Genomic DNA, 12146 nt, shown 5'->3' with positions numbered 1-12146 from the left:
GACGTTAGGTGCAGAACCTGTGGTGGGTCAGGCCTAGAAGGGGCTCACAATGGGATAATGGGATACTTTAGCATTTAATCTGTTCTCATTTTAGTAGTTGCTTACCTCTGTTGTACTTCATCCTCCATTGTAGGTGATAAGCAAACTAACTATGAGATTGGGGGGGAGGGGGGCCGGTATGGGCACAAAGATATTTGAGTATTAATCCTCTTCCATGAGTACAGAATTATTTTTCCTCATGCCCACGCTTGAGCTCCCACATATTTAAGTGTGAAAAATATCGTGGACATCAGGAGGGGAGACAGAACATAAGAATGGGACATGTACACAAAAGGGTAGTTTGGTATTCATATGCTTCTCTCTTCCATTTTTTCCCCCTATATCCTTATCCCACCTTTACCTTGACTCTTTCCCTGTAGGAAATTTGGTAAGCAACAAGGGCGAGAGACTTTGGAGAGAAACAAGACTACGATGTTTGATATTGATCAACAATCAGACCAGAGCAGCTTTCCAGACGCCCCGCCCCATTTCCTGTAGAAAATTGAGTGCCTGGGAGGGCTTCTCTCAAAGAGGGGACGTACAGTTTTGAAATAGGTTAGAATTTATCCTCCTCTCAGTCTGGAGCCTCTCTCCAACCTTACCTCCTCAACCTGCCCTTTTCCGTGGGCCGGGGGACCTGGTGATGTGAGCCCGTAAATACGGCGCTTTGGTGACATGAATGTGTAAATACGACACTTCGGTATCCATCCGCCTAGTCAGGCGGAGCTGGTTCACTGACGTCACCGCCTGAAACCCGCGAACACTACAGGGCGGGGGAATGTAGGCTTGCTGGGGGGAGTTCCTAAAAGAGGGGAACTAATACCTAGAGACCCTTTGACATAAGCCCGCTTCTCTCCATCGAGCGCTGCTTTCTCTATATCCAGATTCCCGCCGCTGCACATTCCAATACCGGAAACAGCCGTGGTAGGCGGGATGGAAGTCAGTGACAGAGAGAGAAGTGGCGTTCTGCACAGCTTGGTATCAATCCGCTTTCATTTGGCCGGATCACCTTAAACTACACTAGCTCCTCCCGCAGTCGATTTTGGTATTGGAGACGAGACAAGGCAGAGCCTGTGGAGGGAAAGGTAGTTAATTTAGTCACTAGGAGCGGGTCTCTGAGGAGCCCTGGGGACGAGAAGGAAAGGGAAATGCCCAAAAGTGACTATTGCTTGGCAATTACGGCCCTTAATCTGAAAAAGCAGGCATCTCGTCCCAGGCGCGGGACCAATCCCCAAACACAGTCGCCGCCATTGTCTCGTGTCCTTGTGTCCATCTGACTCTCCTTCCCTCTTTCTGTAGGGCACGGCAGCCCTTGAGGCAAGGAAATGAGAAAACTGCCCCTGATCCAAGCAGAGCAGGTCAGTGAGAAGGCGGGTATGGTTTGGGAATGTGGATATGAGTATCAGATGAATGTGGAATACGTGACCTGGTCATGAGGCATGGGCGGTGAGAGTGATAGAGGGACGGAGGTAGTTTGAGCGCCACACGACGATAAAGTTAAAATGATATGTCTCTTGTTAGTGTGATTTTTCAGACCCCCACCCCACCTCCGACCGTGTTTGGGAAGGGAAAGGAATATAATAGCAGTTTCTAGTGGAGAAGTGGCGGATTATATAAGGAAGGGCTGCAGCTATTGGTAAGAAGACTTGCCTGGAGAGCCAGGAAGGAAGAGAGGGTAAATGCAGGTTGAAGTGCTTGATAATCAAGGTTCTGAATTAGAAAAGGGTCTCATGTCCTGGTTACTAGTCTGACCAAGTCTCTCTCACCGTCGTTTAATGTGGTCTCTGGATGCATATCAATGCATTTTATATGTGTACGTCTGTTTCTAAGTGTGCGGTACTCCATGCTTCTGTAATCTGTAGGGGGCAGAGGACCTCGAAGGGACGGGATAAGAAAAAGAAAATTAACCTAATTTTTGTTGAGTGGGCAGTGCTTTGAAGGTCGTAGATAGCTAAGACTAGAGCAGGTAGGGGTCTAGGGGAAACTCCAGATCTCCTATTTGCCAGCTTTCTGAATAGTCCTTTATACTCTCATTGTGTTGAAGCAATTGATAGGTTTTAGGGAGAGTATGAAAACATAAGAACTTAGATGAAATTTGAAAATAATACTTTTCATTGAGTTCCCAGCGAACTTCCAAGGCTGAGCATTCCATCCCTATTGACACCACCGCTATCATGCAGGGATGTTTGGGTTGTCAGATTTGGGGAATGAAGCAGAGAAGATTGGAGATTTGGGAGAAGGGGAGGTGGAAAATTTTGGTGAAAAAGTATCTGTATCAAGAAGGCATTGGTGTCCTAGATGCTGCTCTCTACCAAGGACTCAGTTTCCATTGTGTCCTGTGTCTCCATTTGTTTATCTCTGCATTTGTAAATCTCTGTGTGTTCTCTAAATCTGTAGAACTCTCAGTTGTGAAGGTTTATAAATGATAACCCAACTTGAAGCTAGGAAATGATGAAGAGAAAAGTGCCCTCTCTGTTAAGATTGGTGTGATGGTAGAGGGACTAGAGAATTATATCCCTTCTGTTTTACCAGTTTACTAACCCCTGTTGGATCTACTGCTGATTTAGTTGGGAGTCTTCATAAGCATTGGGGTTACAGAAGGGTAACATCTGCTTTTCTAACTTCCCATCTGATTTTTCTATCTGTATATTTCACCCTAGCCCAGTGGTCGGCAAACTGCGGCTCGGCAAACTGCGGCTCGGCAAACTGCGGCTCGCGAGCCACATGCGGCTCTTTGGCCCCTTAAGTGTGGCTCTTCCACAAAATACGGACTTCTGTGCATGGGCCACGGAGTTTCAATCACACTGTATGTGCGCGCCCGCACTTGGTAGTCTGTGGAAGAGCCACACTCAAGGGGCCAAAGGGCCGCATCTAGCTCGCGAGCCGCAGTTTGCCAACCATGGCCCTAGCCCAATTCTAAACAAGGAAAATGGTAGGGTAGTACTGAAGAGGAAAATGATAGGTAGCAGGAAGGAGAGGAGTAGTCCTAAAGCAAGACAATGGGGGAAGGGACCAGAAGGAGGGAAACACTTGAAAAAGTACAAATATAGGGAAAGTACAAGGTCTGGCTACCAAGAGATCAGTTTCCATAACCTGCTGTTTGATTATCTGTCCATAGATCTTTTGTAGGGCTTATCATCATTGGAATCAAGGAAAGGAGGAGAAATTACTCCAGATCAGTGCAGATTGGTATGGATGTGGATGGAGACATCCTCAGTAGTCATGTAGGATGAGGTAGTGGAGATCTGCTTGGGTCCATCAGGGGTAAAGAGCCAATCTAGGGATTTCTCTGTCGCTTTCCCACTCTCCATACTCCTGTTTTGTGTCTGGAAAGAAGATTAGTAGCACCTGCAGTTGAAGAGTGTGAATTTAAGGGGAAGATTGCTAATTATCTATCTCTCCCTTTAACACTGAGTTTCCATACTCTCCTGTCAAAAATGAGAAAAACATTGGAAAATACTCAAAGCCCCATTTCCTTCCTCCACTCCTAGGTCCAACTTCAGTGGCAGATCTGGTGGCCTTGGAGGGGCTGAAGACCACCACCCTCCACAGGGTTGCGCTCAGGCACACAGCCATTCTTCTGAGTGAGCTTTCTCTGCACATTGTTTATATCACTGGCAGAGCCTGTAGTTGAAAAGGGGGCTGAGTGACTACTGGACTTTTTATGAAAACACCAACCTGGGATGGACCTTTGGTTAAGGCTGTGACATGGGTTGGGGTATATAAATTGGTCTTGACTTTAGTTTGGATCATGACTGGCTCTGAGGCCAAGGCAAGGACAGAGGAGATGCCTAGGCTGGCTGGAAAACTATGATGAGTGGTCCTGCCGACACTATAGCCAAGGCTAAAATCCAGGCTGAGGCAGAACGGAAAAGAGGACCAGTATCCCAGGCCAAGGCTGGGGATGGAGCAGTGTCCAGGACAGAGAAAGTGACCTATGGCCATGGCTATGGCAAAGGAAGTGAGCAAGATGGAAGCAAAGATTCAGACTAGAGTCATGGCTGAAACTAAGGCAAAATCCCTGGCAGAACCTCGTATAGTGCCCCAAAACAATTCAAAAGCCATGCCTACATCCAGGTTCAGTGCTGTGCACAAGTATGAAGTCAAGGCTGATGCTGGAAGTGAAGCCAATATCAGGTCCTTTTCCAAGGTGGATAATAAGGCCGATATTGGATCCAGGCCCCTAAGAAGGAAAGAGGCCAGCACCAAGTTCAGGGCTGGGGACAGAGCTGGTATAATCGAGTCCAATGATGAGGATGAAGAAAATGTCTGCTCCTGGTTCTGGACTGGAGAAGAACCTAGTTTAGGATCCTGGTTCTGGCCTGAAGAAGAGAACCCTTATCAAGTTTATAAACCTCCACCACCTAAGATTGAGGAAAAGCCCAAGTCCACACCCAAACCTGAACTTACTATAAAGCAAAAAGCAGCAGCATGGTCAAGGGCCAGGTATAGTGTCCTAGTCCCAATAGATGGAGGGGAACCATCCTTGCCTCCAGAAGGGAATTGGACTCTGGTTGCGACCTTGATTGAAACTCCTCTGGGTATTCGGCCTCTGACCAAGATCCCACTCTTTGATGATGGGCCTTACTTCCAGACCTTAGCTGAGATCAAAGAACAGATTAGGTATAGGGAAAAGTATGGGCCCCATCCAAAAAACTGCCGCTGCAAATCACGTGTCTTCAGTTTAGAGCCTAAAGAGTTTGATAAACTTGTTGCCCTACTTAAGTTAACTAGGGATCCTTTCATTCATGGAATAGCAAGGATGATAATGGGCATCAGTCCTGCTTATCCATTTACCCAAGATATAGTTCATGATGTAGGAATTACTGTTATGATTGAAAACCTGGTCAATAATCCCAATGTTAAAGAACACCGTAGAGCTTTAAATAAAGTGGATGACAACTCTGAATCTTCTGAAGAAGCAAAAACAGGAGAGTCATATGTAAATGAAGTTTGTAAGGACATAATCTCTTATCCTTTGAACTCCCCTGTGCAACTTGCTGAACTAAAATTATTGGAGCACTTGAGTGTGAAATTTGAGAATCACCATATGATTGCCAATTATATTCCAGATCTCCTCACCTTGTTAAACAATGGAAATGTCAAAACCAAATTTTATGTTTTAAAAGTGTTTTCGCGCTTGTCTAAAAATCAAGCCAATACAAGAGAACTGATCAGTGCCAAAGTACTGTCATCATTGGTTGCACCCTTTAACAAGAATGAGTCAAAGGCCAATATTCTTAATATTATTGAAATTTTTGAGAATATAAATTTCCAATTCAAAAAGAAGGTGAAGTTATTTACCAAGGAAGAGTTCACTAAATCTGAACTTATTTCCATATTCCAGGAAGCAAAACAGTTTGGTCAGAAACTCCAAGACTTAGCAGAGCACAGTGATCCTGAGGTGAGAGATAAAGTTATACGATTAATACTCAAACTCTGAATAGCTAAATGTTCTCACAAAGCCTTGAATAGTTTTTGCTGTAATATGAAACCAATGCATATTATAAGTTCAGTATTTGTTATCTGTGTTGTCTGAAGGAGGCAATTTTATGGATACCAAATGATGTTGAGAACTTAAATATTTGTTAATTTTTATTGTGCTATATAAATTGAGATATTTTCATTATTTGTATAACGTGACCTGATAATGAAACTGTTCATCCCAAGTAAGTTATACTTCTGTGCTTTATATTGACATAAGTGTATTCATTTGAGACTTCATTTACATAATAAAGTTGCATGCTGAAACTGGTGAAAAAATTGTCCTAGTTCTTAAGTTGGAAGTATAGTCAGGGATAAAGCACAACCAGTACACTGTTTGTGTCTGTAGAGGGATACCAACAAAACAAGTTCACATTGACAGACTTTAGTTGCATGTTCAAAGAGTAGAATCACTCTGTACACAAGAAGACATGACTGTGCTACTGGCTGACATCTGGACCAATCTGGGGAAAGGGGTGAAGACACAGACATAGGAGAAAGGGAACACAGATGGTTTCATCCCAGTCTGAGTCCCAGAACTTGTGTTCAGCCTTTCACATAGGATATCTCATCAGGATACCTTTAACTTTTTAACCCCCAAAATAATTCCCAGTTCTCACACTCATTCAGCAAAGCCATGGAAGTGTGGTTGTGATACGACAACTCCACCCTCAACATCCAGGTAACCCATCTAGAGGTACCAGATTTACGGCTTCATCTGAGATCTCTCCCCCTGTAGTCCTGAGCCTCAGAGGAGGATCTTTCTGGGCACCAACTACAGAAACAGCTTCATGGATCGTTTCATTGTCCTGCCTTGGTGACTAGTCTCATCCTTGCTTTTTTTTTTTTTTTTTGCTGGCCAATCCTCTGGACTTATTTGTGCCTATCCTTGGTGGCAACCCTGTTTTTTTGTTTTGTTTTGTTTTGTTTTTTGGTTAATCCTCACCCCAGGATATTTTGCTCATTGATTTTTAGAGAGAGTGGAAGAGATGGGGAGAGACAGAGAGAGAAAAACATCTATGTGAGAGAGACACATCTATTGGTTGCCTCCCACACACACCTGGACCGAGGCCGGGGATCAAACCTGCAACCAAGGAATATGCCCTTGACTGGAATCGAACCTGAGACCCTTCAGTCCACAGGCTGACGCTCTAACCACTGAGCAACCAGCCAGGGCACAGCCCCTGTTTTCACTGATCCCTTTTGGTCAGAGCTCAGTTCTAAGAGACAGTCATAGGATACCAAAGTCTTTTAGGAGTATGTTGCCAGAAAGAAATTAATTCCCCTATCTCACTATCCTATTTGTTCAGTTGTCCAATTTACAGAATTCACAATTTAGTACAGCCACGTTGTCTATACTATCTCAGCTCCTCCTGTTTAAACTTAACTAAAGTTAGATTCTGGCTTGGGGATTGTGGCATAGAATGCCAAAGTATAGATTGGGTTGTGGGGTCACCTGTGTCTCTTCTAACCTCTGCTTCCTTTGCTGTTATTATCCACTTTACTGCCCAGAATTGAGAGATAGATATATTAGGATCAGTGTACAAATATTGGTCTTTCTATTGAACTTCTCTCTCTCTTAACATTTTATGTATTGGGCAGAAGGCCTAAACTGAAAAATCTTAACAAGGTGTTATGTACCCCTAGTTTTAGCAGCTATCCCTGGTTTAAGTTCTATTAAGGTAAAATCTGAACTACTACATACATCCAGAAATTAAAATGAAAGACAACTGGTCATACTTGGGCATTAAGCTTACCTGAAAAAAAAAAAGCAGGTAATCTTTTTGGAATGTGCAATTGCAACTTATATGATTTTTAAAGTTATTTATAACTTGCTTTTTAATCCACAGAACTCCCATAGCCTGGAATTCCAGCTCTGGGTACTGCTTTCAGAGTTGGGAACCTGCACTATACAATTGGACCAGACCCTTTGGAATACCCTGTGTCTCAAACACCCTATGGAGCACACACTTAATCAGTTGATGACTATAGATTTTTCCATCAGCTAAAGAGAAGGGTGAGTGTGGGTTATGTCAGTATTTGTATCAAAGCAAGTAACTGGTGGTCTCTTTTTGGGTGGGAATCAGGGGAGACAGAATCATTTGCCAAATTGTTCTTAGGGTGTCCTTGAGATCCAAACTTAATCTCTGTTTCATCTCCTTTCCTGGTAAAATAATTCAGGCAAGCCCATGTAGTATCAGGGCTAATCAAGATGTTAATTATATTAAAGTGTTGCAACCAGGAGTAAAAATTAGTGTGGATTTCTCATCTTGCAAAAGGAACAAAATAGAGGAACAACAACAACAAAAACACACCTCTGGAAATGCAGAAGGAGCTATTAATTACAACATGGGGGAAGGGAAGATAAGGGTGTCCGAGAAGACTTCAAAAAGGACCTGGACTCTGCAAGGAATCTTCCTCCAGCACAGCTGGGCTATTAGCACCACTGGCCCTCTACTATGCCCTCAATTTTAAAAGAGGAACTTTCAGTGGACATTTATCTATAAAATATCACCAAGTTCCCTAGTAAGGCTTTCAAAACTCTGTATTCTTCACACACACACCTGGACCGAGGCCAGGGATCAAACCTGCAACCAAGGAATATGCCCTTGACGGGAATCGAACCTGATTCCCGTCCCCATTATATCCCACTAAGTGATCTACTAGTATATTCAAGTCACACTGGACTATTTGTTGACTATTTCATGTACTTTTCCTACTTTTGTGCATTCCTTCATGCTGTTCACTCATGGGGAAACTAATTCATTATTTTAAGCTCCGTTAAAATGCCAGGTCCTTTTTGAAGTCTTCTCCGACAGCCTTATCTTTCCTTCCTCCACATTGAAATTAATAGCTCCTTCTGCATTTCCAGAGGTGTGTTTTTTATTTGATTGTCTTGTTCCTTTATTTTAGCATTTGTGTCTTTATACCATGTCTTGGATTCTTAATTTTAAGTTTGAACTTGTGTTTAGGGACAGTTAGTATAGAGGGGGAAGCTTGGGTTTGAGAGTGTCTGACTCCAAAGACTGATTTTTTAAATTATGTACAGTAATAATAATTAACACTTATACATTTATTGAAGTGCCTACTATGTGCCAGATACTGTTCTATGTGCTTTACTTGTATTAACTCATTTAATTCCTAAAACAGTCCAATGGAGAAGGTACTGTTGAGATACTGACTGGTTAAATAACTTGACCAAGCTCATTGAGTTGGTTAGTAGTAGAGCTAAGATTCAAACCTTTTGCATTCTGAATCTGGAGCTAGCATATGTGACCACTTTTTAACTCTGTATCCCCACATAGCTCCTAGTAAAGTACATTGCCCATCCCAAATTTAATTTGTATATTGATACACCTGACCCTTATCTTTTCCCTTTGTGTAGACCACTTCTGCCTTACCTTCATTTCCTATCTAAGCATTTATGGTTCATCACTTTTCAACATGTTGTTAAATTTTCCTTTTTATTGTGATAAAATATATAACATGAAAATTGGCATTTTAATGACTTTAAGTGTACAATTGACACCAACACTACAATCTATTTCCAAAACGTTTTCATCACCTGATAGAGAAGCTGTGCAACCATTAAGTAATAATTTCTCATTCCCCTCTCCCTCTAGCCCAGGGGTGGGCAAACTTTTTGACTCGAGGGCCACAATGGGTTCTTAAACTGGACCGGAGGGCCGGAACAAAAGCATGGATGGAGTGTTTGTGTGAACTAATATAAATTCAAAGTAAACATCATTACATAAAAGGGTACGGTCTTTTTTTGTTGTTGTTTTATTCATTTCAAACGGGCCGGATCCGGCCCGCGGGCCGTAGTTTGCCCATGGCTGCTCTAGCCCCTGGTAATTACCAGTCTACTTTTAAGAGGAATCATGCAGTATTTGTCCTTTTGTGTCTGGCTTATATCACTTAGCATGCCATTTTCAAAGTTTATCCATGTTGTAGCATGTATCAGAACTTTATTCCTTTTTAAGTTTTTTTAAATTGTTATTTATTGATTTGAGAGAGAGAGAGAGAGAGAGAGAGAGAGAGAGAGTAATATTCCTATGTGTGTTTACCACATTTTGTTTACCATTCATCTATTGATGGACACTTGAATTGTTTCCACTTTATGAATAACACTGCAGTGAACATTGGTGTACTATTCAAGTTCCTGCTTTCAATTCTTTTGAATATACCTAGAAGTAGAATTGCTGTGCTATATGGTAATTCTGTGTTTAGCTTTTGGAAGAATTGCCAAACTGTTTTTCACAGCAATGGCACCATTTTACATTCCCACTTAAGGGTTTGTTTAATAGTCTATTCTTTTCCCATTGAATGGACTTGGCACCCTTGTCAAAATCACTTGGTCCTAGACATATTGGTTTATTTCTGGACTCTCAATTCCATTCCATTCATTTCTGTATCTATCTTTATGCCAGTAGCACAGGGTTTTGATTACTATAGCTTTGTAGTAACTTTAGAAATCAGGAAGTGTAAGTGCTCCAAAGTTTCCTCTTTTTCAATATTGTTTTTGTTAATCTGTCTCTTTCCATTCTATATGATTTTAGGATCAGCTTTTCCATTGATAAAAAAAAGCTATTTGGATTTTGACAGGGATTGCATTCAATCTATAGATTGCTTTGGGCGTATTGTCATCTCAATAACATTAAGTCTTCCAATCTATGAACACAGGATTCTTTCCAATTTATATAAATATTTAATTTATTTTAGCCCTAGCTGGTGTGGCTTGGTGGATAGAGCGTTGGCCTGAGGACTAAAGGGTCCCAGGTTCAATTCCGGTCAAGGGCACATGCTTGGGTTGTGGGCTTGACCTCCCAGTGGGGGGCGTGCAGGAGGCAGCTGATCAATGATTCTCTCTCATCATTGATGTTTCTATCTCTCTCCCTCTCCCTTCCTTTCTGAAATCAATAAAAATATATAAAAAAAATATTTAGTTTATTTTAGCAATATTTTGTCTGTCGATGGGCATTTTGGTTATTTCCACCTTTTGGCTATTGTGAATAATTCTGCTAAGAACACTGGTTGTACAAATATCTGTTTGAGTCCCTGCTTTCAGTTATTTTGGGTATATAACTAGAGTAGAATTATTAAAAATAGAATTACCATATGTTTAATTTTTTGAGGAATTTCCATACTGTTTTCCAAAGCAGCTGCATTTTACATTTCCACCAGCAGTGCACATAGGTTTCAGTTTATCCTCATCCTTGCCAACGTTTGTTATTTTCTGTGTTTGACCAGTTTGAATGTGTGTGAAGTGGTATCTTGTGGTTTTGCTTTGTATTTCCCTAATATCTAGTGATGTTGAATAGATTTTCACTAGAGGCCTGATGCATGAAATTCATGCAAGGGGCTTGGCCCTCACAGCCCCAGCTTCATCTGGATCCAGAAGGTTGTCTAGACAGTTGTTCAGCTGTTCGGCCATTCGGTCGATTTGCATATTACATTTTTATTATTATAGATTTGATTACTGGCCATTTGTATGTCTTCTTTGAAGAAATGTCTATTCATGACCTTTGCCCCTAAACTTAAACCTTTAAAAACAGGTTTGTTTGGTCTTTTGTTGTTGAGTTTTAGGAGTTCTTCATGTATTATTGATATTAACCCCTTATCATATGATTTGCAAGTATTTATTCCCATTTGGTGGGACTGCCTTTTCACTTTCCTGAAATGGTCTTTTGATACACAAAAGTTTTTAATTTTGATGAAGTCCAATTTATCTATTTTTCTTATGTTTTTTATGTCATATCTAATAAATAATTGCCAAACCCAATGCCACGAAGTTCTTCCCTATGTTCTAACAGTCTTAAAGTTTTAGCTCTTAAGTTTGTCTTGGATCCGTTTTGAATTAATTTTTTGTACATGATGTAAGGTAAAGGTCCAAATTCATTATTTTGCATGTGGATATCCCATTTTCCCAGCACCATTTCTTTAAAGGAATGCTTGTTTTCCATTGAATGGTCTTGGTACCCTTGTCAAAAATCATTTGGGAATGATTGGGGGTTAATGCAGGGGGTTATTTCTGGGCTATCGATTCTGTTTCACTGGTTTATTGTCTATCTTTTTGTCAGTACAGTAAAACCTCGATATAATGGACTAATTCAGGTGAAGGGAGTCCATTAAAGCCGGAAGTCCATTATATAATAAAGTAGGTTTTCCAAATGGGTATGTTAAAAAATCTACAAATTAGTTAGTTGACCTGTTTTTACTTATGTAGACACATTTGTGTAATGAAAATTAAGTATTAATTTCACAGAAAAGTTTTCTGTATGTATTACTGTAATTTTAAATTTATACTGAAGAAGTCTAGTAAATGTGTACATTCACCAGTCACCTCGAGTAAACAAATGCATGCAGCTGGGGTGTGGCTGAGCACACAAGGGAACATTGGCCAGCACGCTTTAAAACTGCTGTACAAAGTCACTCCAGGTGACAACAAAAACAATTACCAAGCGTGATGCTTTGTGATCACATGCTAATCATTCACCGAACATTGTTTACGATTCGTGACTCTTGGATTTAAATATGTAGACTATAGTTGTAGATATGTAATATTTATTTATGTTGGTGAAATTACAGCAGTGTTTTTCAAACTTATGACCTGTTAGCTAAAA

At 41.1% G+C, this 12146-nt stretch overlaps 1 protein-coding gene and 1 long non-coding RNA gene across 2 annotated transcripts; both read left to right on the top strand.

The window, feature by feature from the left end:
• Positions 1–872: 872 nt before the first annotated feature.
• Positions 873–7495, top strand: LOC132224835 (uncharacterized). The gene is made up of 3 exons (XR_009450739.1): positions 873–1124; positions 1339–1397; positions 7374–7495. It is a non-coding gene; the product is annotated as an uncharacterized LOC132224835 (long non-coding RNA).
• ARMCX5 (armadillo repeat containing X-linked 5) lies at positions 2985–5802 on the top strand. The gene is given in 3 exon segments (XM_059679935.1): positions 2985–3400; positions 3531–3977; positions 3979–5802. Coding segments are annotated over 2 exon segments (1632 nt in total). The 5' UTR covers positions 2985–3400; positions 3531–3849; the 3' UTR covers positions 5483–5802.
• Positions 7496–12146: the final 4651 nt, after the last annotated feature.

This window comes from Myotis daubentonii, chromosome X, assembly GCF_963259705.1.
Source record: "Myotis daubentonii chromosome X, mMyoDau2.1, whole genome shotgun sequence".
NCBI lineage: Eukaryota > Metazoa > Chordata > Mammalia > Chiroptera > Vespertilionidae > Myotis > Myotis daubentonii.
This window is presented reverse-complemented; position numbering and strand designations above follow the sequence as displayed.